At 33.8% G+C, this 20,500-nt stretch overlaps 1 protein-coding gene across 2 annotated transcripts in view; it reads right to left on the minus strand.

Annotated features, from left to right (window-relative positions):
- LOC106668960 (dopamine D2-like receptor) overlaps positions 1 to 20,500 on the minus strand; it is a 291,887-nt gene that overhangs the window by 19,900 nt on the left and 251,487 nt on the right. For both annotated transcript variants that reach the window (XM_024228681.1, XM_024228680.1), the window contains one exon: positions 1,210 to 1,324. In XM_024228681.1, coding sequence (XP_024084449.1) covers positions 1,210 to 1,324 — 115 coding nt within the window. The remainder of the gene's footprint in view (positions 1 to 1,209; positions 1,325 to 20,500) is intronic.

Genomic DNA, 20,500 nt, shown 5'->3' on the forward strand with positions numbered 1-20,500 from the left:
TTATTGAGAGCATCTTCAGGGCCTGGGATTTATAAACATTGTTTGAATTATACAAACACATGTAGGAGGTGAAAAATTGAATGTATACAATGCTAGAAATTTTAGACTCAATCAAAGTATTTGTACCCACTTAAAGCGTTTTTGCTGTGTGGATATGTCATTGAGTGGCGTGTTGAGAATGCCAGTAAGATTGATTGAGTCGAAAAATGTCTATCATTGTATAAATTCACTTTTTTCACATCCTACATGTATTTGTATAATTTAAAAAATGTTTATAAATCCCGGTCTGGTGTAATGTAGGTATAAAAAAAAAAACATTTTCTTTATCGTGCCAACGTTTCGAGCTTTATTGATATAATCAATGGTGCAAGAATAGCACAATTACGCAGAAAACAAACACTTTGAGTGAGTAGAAATACTTTGATTGAATATAAATATATATTTTTTTGTATTGTATAAATTCATTTTTTTCCACATCCCACATGTATTTGTTAAATTTAAACAATGTTTGTACATCCCAAGTCCTGAAGATGATGTCAATAAAGATCGAAACGTTGGCACGATAAAGAAAATGTTTTTCTAAAACATACGTCACACCAGTCCGCATCTTACGATTTCCAAATAATCATTAACTAACGGTCACTAAACACCACACAATGGTAATTATGTTTAATGCCGAGGAAATTTGAAAAACTATTGATCCATTCTGTAATTGAGCATCCTACATTTTCCATTTGACGTGATTTAATACATTTGCCAGCAAAGTTTCTTTGTTCGACAAGAATATATTTATCTGTGAAATTGAGCACGTGAGATAAGCGCTGATCTCTTTATGCTACAGCCAAGAAGAAATCCGATATTGTCACAAAGGGGATTACTGTGAAATAACAGAAGCGCTTATCACCGCTTTGGTTTATTTGTTCTCAGATGTGTTTACCTTTAATATTTATAATAAAAGTGCTTTTAAAACGTCATTTTTTACATTTTTACCGCAATTCTTTTTAAACAATACTTATTTTATTGGAAAATTAATTTAAATGTAGTAAATATTGAAATATATGATTTGTCATTTTATGTCTTAATATGTTAATATGTTATTAAACATCAATCAATGTTTATAAAAAGCACAAAATTTTTAAATGTTCAATTTTTTTTAGGTCGATGCAATTTGATTTATGGTACAGTACGTGAAACGGATAAATTATTTACCTTTTTTTCTTCGGCATGGTGTTGATCTTGGTGTGATGGATCTCCTGCGGAAGCTGCGTAACCGCTGTCGTTGTTTCCGTTTGGGTCAGCGCCCCTCGCGTTGTTCCGAACGACCCTAGTAAACATAAAATATAGTAATATTTTATAGAGGTGGTTGCAGTATTGAATGTCAAAACTGCCATGGTGGATTTACTAAAGCATAGTTTGTGCCACCAAAGCGAGGTTTCTATTTTGACTCTATTGTGGGTCCTTTAAGGAATGAGTATATTCCGTCTTTTAAGGTTGATTAACCCCCTTTAGGCCGGTGATCTGCCTCAAAATCAAAGGAATTTTGATTTGAAATAAAATACGAACACAATTGCAGAGGGACACCTCTATTTTGTTTCTTTGACTGGCTTTCAGCTGGATTTTTTCTTATTGTTTTTCTTCTAATGCCTAGGCTAGACTGAACTATCCGTTCTCGCTTTCCTGTCTCCAGCACGGAGGGGAGAGCCTGGACATAATTTGTTGTTATAAATATTCCCCCATATACAAAAAAAAATTTTTTATATTGTTTCAGTTTTAATTATTTATTGTGGGTCCTTTAAGGAATGAGTATATTCCGTCTTTAAGGTTTGATGAACCCCCTTGAGGCCGGTGATCTGCCTCCAAATTAAAGGAATTTTGATTTGAAATAAAATACGAACACAGTTGCAGAGGGACAACTCTATTTTGTTTCTTTTAAAACAAAAATGTATTTCCTTATGAATCAAAAACGTTATATAAAAAATATAAAACATAAACCTTTGCTTACAAGCTAACAATATTTTTTTTTAATTAAATGTTTTTATTAAAACTGGTCTTATTAGATTTACATTTTACAATAATAATATAGAATAAATAAATGTTTACACTCTTATAAACCCATTGGGACAATAAGATTTACATTTCACTATTCACAATTCACTTAATCTTCTGACCATGTTTCGGTTATGTAAGAGTTTGGTCGCTTCCACATTCTCGTGCTGGCTGAGGCGAGCCTGGTGTTTGGCGGCAAATCGTTGTATTTCCGCCGTGACTTCAGGGATCTTAAGATCCCTATGTAAGTCCTTATTCCTTATGTACCAAGGTGCATTGACCATGTTACGTAAGATTTTATTTTGGAGTGTTTGTATGATTTTGATATTGTTGTGTTTGGTACAACCCCATAGTTGAATACCATATGTCCACATAGGCTTTATGACTTGTTTATATAATAATATTTTATTTTGTATAGCAAGATTGGAGCCACGTCCTATCAACCAGTATAGTTACCTATACCTTAAACCTATTTCTGTCCTTTTTTTCTTCACGTGTTCTTTCCATCTCAGCTTGGCATCTAAGGTCATACGCAGATATTTAGCTGTATTGCTGTATGGTATAGTAGTTCCATCGATTGTGAGCAACGGAACATGGTCCACCTTTTTGTTTGTAAAGATTAGATGGACTGATTTATGTTGATTTAGCTTGATTTTCCATTTTTTTGTCCATTCATTTATCTTATTACATGCATTTTGGAGGAGTTTGGTTGAATGGGTGATAGTCGGTCCTAGTGATGTCATCTGCAAACGTTGAATTTTTACTCCATCTATTTTCGGAAAATCACTGGTGTATAACAAGTAAAGCAGTGGACCTAATATGCTACCTTGTGGCACTCCTGCATTTATTGTTTTTAATTTTGAATATTGATCTTCTTGACAAACTAACAATTTAAGAATAATTAGATACTATGGGAATAATATGGGCCTGAAGGGCAAAATTAAAATAATCAACCTTAATAACCAAAATGGAAAATACCAAACAGAAAACCATAAATGAAAATGAGCCACAAAACAGAAATAATTTATACTAATAAAAATCAAATGGATACAAATCTGATTTGACTGGCTTTCAGCTGGATTTTTTCTTATTGTTTTTCTTCCAATGCCTAGGCTAGACTTAACTATCCGTTCTCGCTTTCCTGCCTCCTGCATGGAGGGGAGAGCCTGGACATAATTTGTTGTTATAACTCTTTCCTGAAATATTAACATTTATGTAATTTTAGTGTAAAATCAAAATGTTTCACATAAAAATCGTAATTTCTCAAATTTACTGCCATTAAAATACAAATCTGAGTTTTATTACATTGCGCAAACTACATTAAAATTTCCACAAGATAGAAACTTTTCCGTTGGAAAATCCGCGCTTCTCAATTCATTGTAGCCGCTAAAGAAGAATAAGTAGCAAAACCTATGTTTTTTAAATACTCAATTGTGGCTCCTAAACAATTACGATATGAAAACTTTTGTAAGTTGATAACAAAAATTATTGGCATAACCAGGAGCCCTGATTTAACCCCACTACATTTTTTCATATTGGGAACTCTAAAAAGTACTCTCTCCAACGAGGGTACAGCTCATCGAGAAAATCGAAATTATTTGCAATGACATTTGGGAAAGAAGGGATGAAGTCCTCCGTGCATTAGGTCAATTGCAATACGTTCGCCCTTGTGAATCCCATACGATGTAAAGCATTTCGGAAAATACGAAAAATGTATCTAATTTTTCATATCAACTAATAAATGTTTTCATTAAAAATATGACATGTACGAGGTTCTCGTGCTGCTGCTCCTTGGGTTCGATATCACGTTGTTCGACCTTGCGAAGGTGATTTCAGTAAGAAAAGTAAAAGAAAGAATAGAAGAAGTCTTGCAATACGTATAAAATTGGGCAACTTTGGGCAAAGTCCTGAAAATGTTAATGAAAAGTCATTTGCACAAGCCACAATTGAGTATTTAAAAAAAAATAAAAATAATAATAATATATATGGGTTTTGCCATTTGCCTTTCTTTGAGCGGCTACCCTGTATTCGGAAGCGCGAATTTTTCAACCAAAATGTTATCTTGTGGAAAATTAAATTTAGTTTGTGAAATAAATGTCCTATTTGTATTTTAATGATGATAAAGTTGAGAAATTGCGATTATACATGAAAAAATCTGACTTTCGACTAAAATCACAAAAATAGATATGAAGAAAGAGAGAAAGAGCGAAAAAATGAAAGAAAGGGGAAACAGTTGTGTATGAAAAAATTAATGGAAAAATGATGTAGTTGGAATGTAAAAAATTTGTAATTAACGGAAAAAATGAGTAAATAGATTTATTTTTATTTGACCTCAATTTTAACAGATTTTCAAATCAAAAATCCTTCCATCAAAAATATATTCAATTTAATCATTAGCAATCATTTTGGTCGTCTTATATTTGCCGAATTTTGTTTCATAATTTCATGTTTCCATCTTTTGTTTATAATTTCAATTTTCATGCATAATAAATCTAAAAATATTCGATATATTAGTTAATCCCTATACATATTTTTGCCCTTTTGTATATTTAATTGTTTGCTAGTTATCCGCTTTCTTTTTCTTTTTTTAACTTTCACACTCTCACTCACCCACTTAGAAACACACTATATCTTTCTTTTTCTATCTAACTCACACAGTCTTCTTCTTCTCTCCTCTCTCTCTCTCTCTCTCTCTCTCTCTCTCTCTCTCTCTCTCTCTTTCGAGTTTATTTATTTTTAATGGTTTCCTATTTTCCTGGCGCAGTTTGAATTTTTTTAGAAACTTTAATTAACTTTAACATTAAGTGGACCTCAAACTTAGGCCCAACACAGACCATACAGCAAGGATAGGCACATCAACATTACCGGTCTACCATTAGATTCTTTATGCCGCATACCATATCGAGAAATCTCACGAAGAATCACGTATGCTTTTCATTTCTCGAAACGCGGGAAAATAATTTTAGTATATTTTGTCACAAAGATTAGTACAATAGTTCTAAATGATATGTATTGAAAAATCGTTTATAGATTTTTGAAATTAACCCATATTCCCTAAACTTTAACAAAGTACAAAATCTCTGTTATTAAATAATGAAAAAGTCACTAGATAAGGCGTTTGTGGAACAATAAAGATCATCCCATACTTTTGTTCTACAAATCAAGAGGGTTACGAGCAGAACAAAGAGTAAATGGCAGTGTGTGAGATAGTATTGTCCGGCCCACATCACCTTTACCGTCTTTACGGACCTAATTAAACAGCCCGGTTTGGGTTAATAGATAGGGCACAGACAGTCTTTTCCCTTGCATTAGAATCCGCCAATTGTTTTTTCCCTTTTTTTCTTTGGGCTCAAAGAAATCTTTTGTTAGCCGGATAAAGATTAGTTAAAGAGATTAATAATTTTTACAAATGAGTGGATTAACAATCAATTTGAGTTTGCTGCTAGCATTGGCAGGGTACAGATCGGCTCTGTTATTTACTTCTTTTTTTGTGGTTTATAAGTAGCCGCTTACTTTGATTTTTTGAAGTTTTTTTAATCAGAGTTTCAGCTTCCGGGTACAGTTGATGCATTCTTCGCTACGAGACTTTTTCGTAAGTTTCATTGAACTTTTTCAAAGTTAATTTGTACTCGGTAAGGGCAAGGTTCGGGCCCCTTTGTTGTGGCCCACCGGACGAGATATTCGGTGTTTTCGTTGAGGTCTCCGACTGCATTCTTGTTTGATAAACAAACCCAGTTTGTTTTTCTTTGCCGACGTCTGATGTCAGCGTCCCGTAAAAGAGATCGTACATCCCCTCAAAGCGACTCAGAACGAATCATTAAAAAATACTATCCGATTAAGGAGTCACAAATTCTTCGCCACATCTTCTGTCTGCAATAAAAGATGTTGTCGCTGATCTTCTGGACTCCAAACTTTCGTCTCTTGCAACCAAAGATGACATATCCGATATCAAAAGTGATCTGAAGTCTCTCAAGGAGGAGAACGCCCGTTTACGCACTGAGAACAAAGCTTTACGGGAAAAACTACGCGACTTGGATTCACGCCTCGAAGATCTGGAAGTAAAATCCCGACAAAATAATCTGATTTTTAAAGGATTGAAACACTCCACAGAGCATAACGTCGAACAAGTAATATCTTCCTTTTGTAAACAAGTGTTCAATGACCACATCTCTCCGGAAAAACTCCAGGTGCGTCATTTAGGAGCTATTGGATCGACAAATTCTCCGTTACTAGTTACGTTTTTACAACCAAAAGATAAATTCAATATTATAAAATCTTTACAATTAATTAAGGTTTTTAGTTGAGATGAAAAAAAAGTTAATGGCACGAGAGGGATTCCAACCCAGGACCTTCGGCTAGATACGCCGCTGCTCTACAAACTGAGCTATCGTGACCTCGATCCACTCGGGCATCAACTTCCCATCTCAACCACACCTTTTGAATTTTCCCTCCTTTTTGCCATTTTTCAAATGTCACGATAGCTCAGTTGGTCGGATACAACCTTTCGGACTTCCTGAAAGCCGTTCACACGGACTCACTCGCCAGCGATTACTTCAAACTTCAACATAAATCATCGAACTCAGTCCCCCAACAAAAAAAGACTTCTAAACATTCTAAATGAGATTTCGCAACCGTCAGTTTGAATAATAGTTGTAACTCCTCATATATTTCTGTGTTAGCTATAATATAGCAGTTTTAAATTTTAAAGTGAATGATTTTTCTTTCCTAGATTTTGTTAGAGGTTTTGATGTATTTGTTCTTATCGAAACTTTTGTTGTGTCAGGTGGCAATAATTCATGTTCTCGGTTTAACAAAGTTTTTCCTCATCACAAGTTGCATTGGATTTCTGCGGCTAAGGTCTCACTTTTTGGGCGTGCGAAGGGGGTATTTTGCTTGGAATAAAATATTCTTTTTGCAATCTTTCTTATTCTGATGTTGGAGGGTACCCAGTGATTTGTATCGAAACAAGAAAATTTTTTAATATGTTTATAATTCCCGTTTATTTAAATTATTCGTCATGGGATATGGATTTTTCTAAACTCAGCCAAGTGTTACCTAATTGTTCTGAGGATAATATAATCCTTGTAGGGGATTTCAATGCTAGAATTGCTGACTCTCAGACGCTCCCTGAGGAGCTTGTTTTGAACAATGTTAATTGCAGCCCCTTAGATCTTCAAAGGATTTAACCATAAACAACGCGAGGTCCAGGTTGCTTGAGTTGTGTGATGATAATAGTCTTGTCATTCTGAACGGTCGGTTTAGAGGGTACACAAATGGGGATTTCACATACATCGGTGCAAGAGGTAGTTCAGTTATAGATTTTTGTTGCACGTCTATAAATTGCCTTCCCATAATAAATAATTTTGTCCTCAGTTTCATCCAATAACTAAGTAAAACCCCTTCCCCTCCTCCCATAAACTCTCATGGAAAGACTCTGACTTGGATACGTACAGATCAAACATAATCATATATTTAAATGATGTTTCCTGTTCCCCAAAAGACCAACAATCGTATGCTAATCACCTGACTGATGCCATTGTCCTTTCATGTTCTGCGAAGCATCGGAGAACGTCAAAATTTCTGAATTCACAACGGAAAAGCACATGGTTCAACGTACAGTGTTGGCAAGTCAGGAAAAAAGTATTTGCACTTCTAAATCTCTTCCACAAAACTGATTCAATTATCGTAAAAGATGCATATCTCGGTGCTAACAAAACCTATATCCGCCTCTGCAAAGAAATGAAGAAAAATTATTTAGAAGCGACTTGTGATAAGTTCAAGAGTGTCTCGGATGCTAAGCAATTTTGGTCTCTTGCTAACAGTTTCCGTAAAAAGGGTTGTCTGCGTCTGACAACCCCCGATGTCTGGGTTACACATTCTGAAGCTCTCCTTAACTCCTCTCACCCCAACCCCATGATGTACGCACCTCAGTATTTGGTTTCGGATTTCTTAGACGCCCTTCTCTTGGGTGGAACTCAATGAAGTCATTGCCTAACTCAAATTAAATAAAGCTCCGGGTCCTGATCGTATAAAACTTGAATTTTAAAGATATGCTCCCTCTTCTTTTATCGAGAAACTTCTGGACTTCTTCAACAATATTTTTGATACGGGCCTACTCCCATCCTCATTCAGCAAATCAATTATTTTCCTCCTCTTTAAAAATGGTGACGTAAACGGCGTATCCAACTATAGAGGCATTTCATGCATAGACTCAATAGCTAAAGTATTTTCTTCCATGATACACCGGCGTTTAGAAAAGTATGTCGAAGGGAATGATCTGCTTAACGAATTTCAGGTTGGGTTCAGAAAAGGTTATTATGCAATCGATAACATCTTTGTTCTGTCTAACCTAATACAACTGAAGCTCTCAGAAAAACGAAGGAAAGTGTACTGTTTTTTCATAGACTTAAAGGCAGCTTTTGACTCAGTCAATCATTCATCCTGATTTCTAAAGCTCATAAACATGGGCATATCGTCTAAGTTTGTGGGTATACTTAAATGCATTTATGCCTCGGGAGCCTCAGCGGTTCGGACCTCAGAAGGAATTTCTAAATACTTCAGAATAGGGACTGGAGTAAGACAAGGGTGTGTGCTTAGCCCCACGTTATTTGCGCTTTTTGTGGACGATATTGTTAACCTACTAGAAGGAGGAATTCTTGTTGGCAATACCAAAATAAAAATATTATTATATGCGAATGATATAGACCTAATTGCTGAGAGTCCGGCTAGTTTGCCAAAACAATATTCGAATCTTTGAGTCCTTTTGTGATCCTTGGAACTTATCTGTAAATTTAAAAAAGTCAAAAATTATAATCTTCCGCAATGGGGGTAAACCGGCAGCCTCTGAAAAATGGTTTTATAAGGGTAACAATATCCAAGTAATGAATAGGTACAAATTCCTGGGGTGTTATTTTTACTCCGCGTCTTTCCCTATCTCACCATTTTGAAGCAAGAATTTCGGCTGCAAAAACAGGTTTAAACTGTGCTTGGGTAAATCTCTTTTACAACAAGCTTGTACCTTATGAAACAAAACTAAAAGTTTCTAACAGTGTACTGCGCACAGAGTCGCAAAAATACTCATGCCCCTGGTGTTCGGGAGAATCTCTCGGACCTTTTAGTTCTTCCTTACAAAATAATCGAAATTCATCGAGAAGAAGCTGTGAATAAGGCGAAAAGCACAGAGAGGATCTACTTGTATAAGAACTTTTCAATGAACACCTACGGTCATATAAACCGATCCTTTCCCAGGACCTTTTCAGGATTCAAACTAAGAGGAGAATTGTTATATTTGAAATTCAAACCCTGGGTTTTGAATGATCTTCAAGATAAAATTTGTCCACTTTGTAACAGCCACGCCGATCGGGCCATTTAATGGGAAAACCAGATTTTCCGACTGTATAAATCGCATCTGACAGTTGCTTCTGGATTGATAGTGAAGCTACTACCATTGATTGAACTATCACTTTTTTTACTGTCTCGCGATCATTTCTATCAATCTTATCCTGTGCATCTTCCTCCGTCGGCCAGTTTCGCTTGATGTAATTTTTCAAAACGACGCTCCTGCCATACGAACAGCGGGATCGACTTCTGTCGAGTCTATGAGCCTCAGAAGCAAAACGGGATAATTCCTGTTCAATTCTACACTCTCCAAAAACCTATCGGCGCGCGTAAGGATTGGGGTCCAACGTCTGAATAAGATAGTTGGACAGGGTCCTCATTTTGTCGTCGTACAAAACGTTTAACGAGACGTCCACTGCTCCTCAAAAAATTACGGCACGATCAGATTCCTTTTTCGAAAAGTCTTTTTCTCGACTGGCGGAAAGACAGCAGTGACCGAACAAAGAACAAAGTCGAACAGAGAGACGTTTCATATAACTTTTTGGGAGTCTGCTCTCTTCTCTCAGAATTCAGAATTCTTACGTGGGAAAGACAGTCATCTCCAAAGTTGAAATACTGGAATATCTTTCTAACCCCAAGTATCCCCTTTACCGCTAATTTCCTTTGATCGGCACTCCTGGAGAGTGAGATACGAGTGACTGTCAGATATGCAATAATTGTCGTCCCTGTACATATACTTTTGCTTTTACTGCTTTGTATTTTAGTACAGTATCAGTTCTCAAAAGGTAATTTGTTCTTATTTAATTCTTTTTGTTTTCTTTTTTTTCTCATATTTCCATCTATTATGATTCATACACTTGCTGTATGTTAATTTTCTCTTCGAATTTTTTTGTTTTAATATTTCTGTATTTGTAAGGTTTTATGCAGTAAACTCAGCAGACGGCTATTAGCCATGCTTATTATACTTTCTATCAGTATTTCTATTTTTTTTTTAATCAATTCTCAAAAAGTATTGTGTATTGTATTGTAACAATCAATTTGAATCGTGAACAACGGAAGCTTGTTATAAATATCCCTTTCATCCTTTGAGAAAGTATCCTTAAATGGCCTTTACGCAATATTTTGCCTTACTAATGCAAGCCCTCTTCGCGTTGATTAATTACTCGCAAACACAATATTTCAAAATACTTCTTACATTTTATGAAAATCCTGGATAATGACAATAAAGTTTTATTTTTTTGCTTGCGATAAAACTAAAAGTTAGAACATTTTAAAATTTTATGTTTACTAGGAAACATTTCCTGCTAAATGAAATTTATTTTACTCCATTAATTATACACAGTTTTTTCGAAATGAAAAATTTGGGTCACAGGCGGGATTTGAACCCACGCCTTTCGGCTAAAACGCCGCACAGTGGGACGAAATGCCCAAAATCTCTGAGATGGACCAAAAATTATTTTTTTTCTATTCCAAGCCCCTACCTATTTGCACCCTCTTACAACCTCTTAGGTATAAGAAAATGCAGCCATTTTCCTGGATACAAAGTAGAATCGTTGTATCATATACAAAAAAAAAATATTAGAAATCGACAAGTGAGAGTTAAACATTCGTGAAATTATATTTCTTTCAACTTTAACTTTTTCTTGGATTTCTAATGATGTTACCTGTTTTTTCATACTAATGAGGTATTAAAATTAATAGGTCAAGCGGACCACGAAATTAGTGAATCTAATGAGGTATATTGAAAGTGAATAAAAAACTTACGTCTAACAAAATGCTAAGTGTATTAGATTAACACTTGATGACACTTGATATTTAGTAACTTTGAGCATGTTTGGGTGCACTTAAAAAAAAGCTCCAAATTGCTCCAAAAAAACTGACTTCTTAAGGAAGAATTTTTTAGGAATATTTCAAATGTGACGGTTTCTCCAAATAATATTATTTTATTTGCAATTTAGTGTAGCACGCTCTAATCAATTTAGTTTAGTTTTTAAATTATAATGCCGGTGATTTTCATTGTAATTACTAAGTTCATGCCCATGTTGAACCGGCACTGGGTTACTTATTGCGACCATCTTTTTTGTTTGTTGGATTACTCAGCCTAAAAAGCGTTAATCACACTAAGAGCAACAGAAAGAATCAAGTCAATTTGATTTTATACAAATGGGGAAAACCATTTGAAAATTTAGAAAAATGAATAAATATTAGGGAAAGCAAAACTTTCACGGCAAGTATTGCAAAAATGACTCGGTAAATCAAAAACTCCAATAGAAATTTCCCCGTGCTTTTTTAAACAAAAAACGATTTTTAAATTTTTGTTTCGATAAACACAATTCCGTAACAATTTATTACAATTAAAAAATTACGACAATAACAATAAATGATAAAAAAATATAACAAATACAATAACTTTATTTACAGTTCATAATTGTTCAAAGTTTTTGCTTTCCCTAATATTTGCAACATAATTACCAAATAATTATAAATCATAATAATGATATAAATCATTGAGACAGTCAATTGCATACATGTTGTAAAAGGTTTAATTTAAATTGACTGAGCATATTTTTATTATAAAAATATTTTAGATCATTTCAAAAAATATTCGCGATTTTTTTAGTACGTGATCATTCTGAGGTGTTACTTTTTATTAGGAAATGTTATTTGAAACGATTTTCAAACGGTGTTTGCCTTTTCCATAAAATGTAATGAACCTCATTAATCCGTATAAGAAAATGTAGCTTACTATTTGAAAGCAAAGAGCCATATTTTTAAATTTTTTTAAATTAACAAAACGTAATTATTGTACTATTTACAAGTAGAGGTTATGAGGTAAAACATTTTTTCTAGGATGAGTTGTTTTGACAAAAAACAGATGCACTAGTAAGTTGGTACCTTATGTATATTTGCTTGATAACCAATTAGTTAGTATATTAATAATTTTCTGTTCATGAATTATTTATTTTATAAAAGAAAAAATTTCTAAATATAACTTTCTAAAATGTATTTCATTCGCCTTTGCATTTCGAGCCTCGTTTTTTTTCTCTCTTCAAAGCTATTGTTTGAGCTACTCAAAAAGAACTATGGGTTTGTACTATTTCGCTCAAATAACTATTTTGAAAAGAGACTAGATACGTGGCCAGTAATTCAAACACAAATGAAATATTGGGCGTATATCATAAATTGGCGTTGTAGTTAAAGAAAATCAAAAACCTAGTTTATAAAAAAAAATTTTATTATGTTATAATTGTTATATGTTTGTAGTAATAAATTTTTTTAATGTATTTAGGTATCAACTAATAGATTATTATCTATGGCGTACTCACATGTACACACAAACACATCTGATCATCAACCCTGCATCTGGAGTAGGCTTTAAATACCAAAGTTTTTCTTTTTATTACTAATATAAATTTTATTTTAATCATTGATTTTATATTTTTACTGATTATTATTTGAGATAATACTACGAACACAGCAAAACAGATAAAAACATGGTGAATGTCGGGTATATATATGCACATTTATTACTTTTTGAAATACATTGTCTGGCTCATTTGATGGCAGATTTCATTGAACGTTGTCAACCCGTTTGGAGGATGAACCCTTGATGTGCTTTTGAAAACGTAGTTATTGGACAGAACGGAATTGCCACATTTTGCCCGTGATATTGCGAAAGTGGGACGACAGATAAGAGTTTAAATATGAGCAATAACCAACTTTTCACAAGCAGGAGTCCTTTTTAAAAGCATCAATAAAAACAGGTAGTTTATGTCGCTATGAAATTCGTCATTTAACAGTTTACAACATTATGAGTATTTTTGGATGATTCAATATGGGTTTGGTGTTATATTTATATCAGCCGGTTCAATAGAAATCTTCCTTTTCAAAAAATTGCCAGTCCATTAATCAGCAATGTTTAATGCGATTTTACATGTCAAAATCACTTCTCGGCTTAAAAAAACGATTACAATCAATTGCGTTTTTTCGATTCAAAATTCTATTTAGATTGCTCAAACTATAAATAGTTGAAATAATTATTCCAAGCCATTAACCATTCGTTGAGGGTCGGTGACTGTAAGCTGGCCTCACATCGGGCAAGTGCAAATTTTTACTTGTCAATAATTAACTAATAAAACTGGGGGAGGCTACAGAGTTGGGATATTTAATCTCTTAAATAACAGTTTTTATGAAACTACATCAAAAATATTAGACACGTATATATTTCGTGATTAATTGATGTCATATTTTTTTGTGTTATGAGAAACCAATATTCAGGATCATTGTAAATGGGATTAAAATACGATCAAAATCAATAGTGGCTCTCAGTAAAGTAGGTTAAAAATATTTTTAAAAAATGGGATTCTTTTAAACACTCTTTGAAACTTATAAGAACTAATTTTTATATCAAACAAAAATATTCAGTTTTGTGCTGGATTAGACTGGGCTTTTTTCTTTAATGTCAATTTTTCCACATACAACGTCAAAACGCTACAAGATGTTATCTAAATTTAAATTTTGACTTGTCAATAATTGAATAATAGAACTGGCAAGGGGAGGCTACAGAGTTGAGATATTTAATCTCTTAAATAACCGTTTTAATAACACCACGACAAAATATATTAGACACGTACCATCCCTAACCATTTGAAGCCATTAACCATCCGTTGAGGGTCGGAGACTGTAGGCTGGCACCACATCGGACAGGTGCCAAATAAATATCCACCAAATTTGAAATCAAATTTTTACTTGTCAATAATTAATTAATAAAACTGACAAGGGGAGGCTACAGAGTTGGGATATTTAATCTCTTAAATAACCGTTTTTATGAAACTACATCAAAAATATTAGACACGTATATATTTCGTGATTAATTGATGTCATATTTTTTTGTGTTATGAGAAACCAATATTCAGGATCATTGTAAATGGGATTAGATATAAAATACGATCAAAAGCAATAGTGGCTCTCAGTAAAGTAGGTTAAAAACATTTTAAAAAAAATCGGATTCGTTTAAACACTCTTTGAAACTTATAAGAACTAATTTTTATATCAAACAAAAAAATATTCAGTTTTGTGCTGGATTGGACTGGGCTTTTTTCTTTAATGTCAATTTTTCCACATACAACTTCAAAACGCTACAAGATGTTATCCAAATTTCACGTTTGTATAACGGTTATAAAGGGGTAATTTCTTTTTCCACAGCTTATGTCAACTATGTTTAAATTTAATGTCATAATAAGGAGAAAAAATCTGATTCAACAAAACTCATCAAACTTTTACTTTAAATTTCATAACTTTTTTTTTTCTTCAGAGCCGAGATTTTTACCATTACCTGTAGGCTATAAGTTTCTGAATCAGTAAAAAGTTTCCTATAAATGGGCGTGTAAATTCGTATCTATAGAAATACAAAACGATTTTGAAACCGACCGACGTGGCCAAATAGATTAAAATATTTCTAAGAAAAAAACAAAGTTGATAGTCTTTTCGGTACCTCAGACTATAATGTTTTTTTTGGATATTAAATTTTTGTCTCATAAATTTTACGTATTCAAACTTCTTCTATTTTTGCGTTGCCTTTGACACGGCTCTATCGAGCCACATAAAACTACTGAGGCTTAGCGCCATGTAATATCGTTGTAATGGCCCAAACCCGGTTATTTTAAATAAATCATAACGGAAATGATAAAGTAAAACGTTTGGAGAATTTGTGCAAATTTCGTTTTAATTTTCTCTCCTCAGTTTTCAGCTCCCAGCTTTAATGTTTAAAATATATATAGTTATATCAAAATAAATAAAAAATGTTAACATAAACTTTTATTCATTATAATAATGAAAGGGTAGTTACTTGGCTGTAGTAGTAATAGCATACAGTCCAAGTTGCAGTCCAATTCTAATCACGTCTCTATAACGGAAATCAAATGCATCAAACCGATATAATTTGAATTTATGAATAAACACTAGACACCGTCCTTGAAATTATGCGAAATAGAATAATTATTCAAATTACAGTTGCTAATGTAGAGCCAATTAAAAATTCTAAATGAGTGCTTTTAATGGGCTCATGGACCGATAATTTCCATCAACCCTCTCCGGCTGACACACGACAATACCACCACATAAGCATCAAGATAAGTCGTTTACATTTCTTGCGAACAGCCTGCTGATATTGCAACTATCCTCGAGGCAAATGAACAAAAATTATATGAAGTGTAGGAATTTTAAAAACCTTCAGTTCATAAACAGTTCATTACTATTAATATTGTTAAATAACACATTTTCCTGGCCCTGATTAATATATTAGTATATATGGAATTATATATTAATTTTTATATATATGGTGACCTTTTTAGATGGCATGGCTGAATTTCTCTCTCTCACTCACCCTCTCTCTCTCTCTCTTTCTCTCNTGTTGAATATTAAATATTATGAATTGTCAGTTTATAAATATGTAACGATTAATACATTTACATTGAATAATTAATATTGCATAGCCAAGAATTGAAAACTGTTCTAACATATACTGTGTAAATTAAGCCTTACTTCTCCCGAGGTATTCTTTTAGTCGAAGTAATTTTTTTAAACATTGAGGAACGTAACTTTGTTTAGACAGTTTTTAAAAATGGGAACAGGTTTGGCAATAGACGTTCCGTACTGAAGAGCAAGTAGAAAATTTTAGTTAATAATTTATACCGATGTTGATTTAATGCACTATTGAGACTTTATTTTTGACCAAGCATATATGATCGTGAAATTTTCTTCTGCTTTGTGGGGAAATCTTTGGAGAGATAAACCACAATTTGGGCGTTACCGATCAATTTGATTTCCTATCCTCCTTGGGGCACTTCTATCCATGAGTTTTGCCATTTTACGAATAGAATATGAGTTATAAATAAATTTACTAAAATAAAGTTTAGGATTTAAAATTTGACAAGACAAGTCTATTTTAAAACTCTGAAAGGTTACTCTGTGTTTAAATAAGTTGGAAATGACAATTGGATTAATTCTTCTAGTAAGTAGTTAAGGTAATTGTAGTCGATAAAAATCGCCTTGAGACTTGCAGGCAATAACCGTACATGGGCGAACGTACGCTATCTGTAACTACATTTGAAGAATGTTTTCCGAAGAACGGGGAATATCAATCAAATACCACAAAGTCGCAAAGTAAATGCTCTTTAAAATAGTTTAAAGACATTACAGTTCGGGGTCCGATTGACCATTAAATTTTTCAATTAATTAATCTTTATGAAAGGTACTGGTTGATATAAAAAAGTCAGTGTCACGAGCGGGATTCGAACCCACGATCTTCGGCTAAATATGCCGCTGCTCTACCACTTGAGCTATCGTGAATTCCATCCGCTCGGACACTAACTTCCCATCTCAATCTCATCTATCGAATTTTCCCTCCTTTTTGCAATTTTTCAATTCGAGAGGTTTCAATCTAAGGACAATAAATAAATGTTGAATCCCCGTTCAATTAAGTCTTTTTTTTATTGCAATGAAACGAAAATTCGAGTCATGGAAAGGATGTTCTTGTGGCTACTTTTTTTTGCTCATCTATTTCAAAATGTTGCAAGAAATCAGTTGGATATTACTCATTCCTCATTTTCTACTTTCTCAGCCTTTCTTCGGATTGATAGACGAACAAAACTACGAATGAATTATATAGCGAAATTTCGAAATTACCTGGATGATGGAAGTCTACCCTAGGCCGAAGACAGAAGGCAAAATAGTTTTTGATAAACAATGCTGCCAAAATATTTCATAATAAAAAAATGCTACTAAAAAGTGTATATTAATTGCAAGCCTTTTCGCTTTTGAATGTCATTATGGATAAACAGGAAAAACCTTAGACATGTATCGTGTTGAATTTTAATTTGAAAAAAAAAAATTTGTCATACGTACACTTATTTTTTCCTATTTCAAGTTAATTGTTCTCACATTGTTTTTTTGTTGCATGTTTATTATTTTATACATAGTTTGTATAAAACTATGATTATATACATGCATAATTATCGTCGGAATCTATTATTATATTTTTATTTATGTAATTGTAAAGTGTAATTGTCATTTTATAGTTTGTTTTAAAAGTGAGTATGATTGATTGATTAATTTTTATCAATAAAATATTACATCATAAACAAATTGGAGGAGAAAAATGGACTTTATTTTGATTTAAAAAAAACGTTTGCTTTATTAAATGGGAACTTTTAACATATTACTTTTTTACAAGTTCCGAATTTTTTACAACACGGAAATCCGGTCTTAGGGATAAGAGTATACATTCCAAACGATTCCGGTTATACAAAACCCATTTGATGAGCGAAATGCGGACGTTCAAACAAAAGAAGATAATTCTTTCAAAAATAAAATGGTAGAGAGTATGTCAAAAAGTTTATCCATGACAAAAAATATGTTTATAAGACTATCCGACGTTTTACGTAATCAATAATTAAGTTTGTACACAAACCCAACGTGTACACCAATCAATCGTATTTTCTTCCTTTTTTATTTTCTTTCTTTTTAATTTTTTTTCTTTCTTTTTTAGTTTCTTTACTTTTTTTGAGCAATTTTGTTTGATAAAAAATAAATATATCAGTCTTGTAGAATATAAAAAGGATTTGAGCAAAAAATATCGGGTGGAAGTAAGATCACTAAAACAATTTTTATGTTTGAGAATTTGTAATTTCCTTGGACAGTGTTAACTCATGGATTTTAATTTTGAGGAAACGCAGTCTATCGGATTTGCTGCTAAAGTTTTTTGGGTCCGGCGATCATCTGGTTTAATTGAGTTCCTTTATCAAAGTCCCTACAAATTAAGATTTCTCAGTGCGGATGTGTACTTCATTACACGATTGGGCCGGCTCAATTACCCGGGAGACCATTAGCCTTGACCATCCTGACATGAAAGAGAACCGGGAAGAGTGGAAGAGAATTAGCGGCTGGCAGGGAGGGCCCAACTGAACGGATTCCCTGAATAATGCATCCCGGCCACCCGTTAGGAGAGTCAAAATAAAATTGATGGCACTGCAGACAGAATGTGAGAATAAGCCGCCATATATCAGCGAAGATCAGGAGACCCTCTGGGACGAGGGGTAGATGGATCGTCAACACCCAATTACACGAAAAGGATGTTACTCCTCAACCGTCCTACATATTCCAACTTTTTCCTTCAAATTTTCTGTTCCAGACACTTATTCTTTTTTATTAATCAAAAAACTATTTTGAAATATATTTAATTTAAATATACTTAAAAACAAAAAGAATGGGCATTAGTATTGTTTTTTATTTCTAATTACATGTATTTTTACCGTTATATTAACTAAAACATACTTATTTTAATGTAATCCAAACTAAACGAGATCAGAATTTCATGAGTTTTAATAAACATCAGTTAATTATTTCAATTAATTATTCTTTTTATATAAGGTCTTGGTTGAGATAAAAAGTCAGTTTCATGAGCGGGATTCGAACTCACGACCTTCGGCTAAATACGCCGCTGCTCTACCACTTAAGCTATCGATCGTTAGTTAAGAGGGAAAATTCGAACGGGTGTAGGTTGATATGGAGAGTTGGTGTCCGAGAGGATCGATGTCACTATAGCTCAAGTTGTAGAGCAGCACCGTATTTAGCCGAAGGTCGTGGGTTCGAATCACTCTCGTCACACTGAATTTTTTATCTCAACCAAGACGTTACATAAAAAGAATAATTAATTTAAACAAGTAACATGGTCAAATTATCAGAGAGCCCGTGATAGTCCAATTCATTGTCGCAGTCCCTATAGCCTCCAAGTAATGGGTGACAACCTGACGACCCTCGATGACGATCATTATCATGCACACGAAGCTGTCCCCCCATAAATGGACGAATAGGGCTACAGCTACCAGAAGAACTTCTTCAATATACCTTAGTGTTCAACGATCCATTCTATATGATATTCACTTCGGCAAGGGCATGGACGTTGGTTTCACTCTATTCTCTTAAATCTTTGAAAAGGTTGTGACTCGTGCATTGTACACACAAATGTTACACGTCTTCACCACCCACTATCCGGGTCATCTGAATGCCACAAGCCAAACCGGCTCTCATCGGTGAAGAGAAGAACTCCTCATTGTTGAAGGGTCCAAGTGATGCCTCACTCGGTGCCCCACCAGTAGTAGAACCTGATGAGGGACGTTAGAGACTAGGCTATTCTCATGAAGCCTTCTGATCACCGTTTTAGACCTCAACGTTACATTACTGACCGTTTGAAGTTGGCTACCTACGACAGAAGACGTTAATTGAAGGTTATGTAGTACGGCAAAACCAACAAAATGTCTCTAGCCGTCTTACATCACGGTCGACCACGCTCTTCTATGAGACTTCCGGTGGTCATAAACCGCTGTAGCCCATCGTGGATGGTAGAGAGAGGCATGTTCTGTTATGACACTAATCCGTCCTTGCCCAAAACATACTCCTGGGCAAAATCTTCTTGACTTGAAACCGTGATTTAAAAAATTGATAATGAATTGTTTACTCCCATTTGCTGTTTGATCAAATAAAACAATTTTTGTCGCCGAGAATCAAATAGATTACCCGACATTTGAAAAATGGCAAAAACGAGGGAAAATTCGAAAGGTAGGTTTTGATGGGTGGGTGGTGTCCGAGTGGATCGAAGTCACGATAGCTCAAATGATAGAGCAGCGGCGTATTTAGCCGAAGGTCGTGGGTTCGAATCACGGTCGTGGCAATAGCTTTTACATTTCAACCAATACCTAACATAAAGATTAATTAATCGAAAGAAGTTATTTGCTCAATCGGACCAGGAAATATAATAGATTTAAAAAGGAAGCAATTTAAAAAATCAATGAAGCCACTCGACAAGATGAGTCTAGAAAGGAAGAATTCAATCGATTTTCTTTATTTTTAATCTAAAAAGTGTAAAAGAATTAGTAACATTTTATAAAGGTAAACCACATAATTTTAATTATGTTTTTACATTTTACATCAATTATTAATCTTTATAGTTAATTATTATGGGAAATAAACAAGGTTTTTTGTCTTTGAGAGTACAGCAACATTCTAACTGTTCTGTTATCTAATATTATAAAAAAATCGTATTTTATTTTTTCTTCAA

The sequence above is a fragment of the Cimex lectularius genome, unplaced genomic scaffold, assembly GCF_000648675.2.
Source record: "Cimex lectularius strain Harlan isolate CLEC.00 unplaced genomic scaffold, Clec_2.1 scaffold148, whole genome shotgun sequence".
NCBI lineage: Eukaryota > Metazoa > Arthropoda > Insecta > Hemiptera > Cimicidae > Cimex > Cimex lectularius.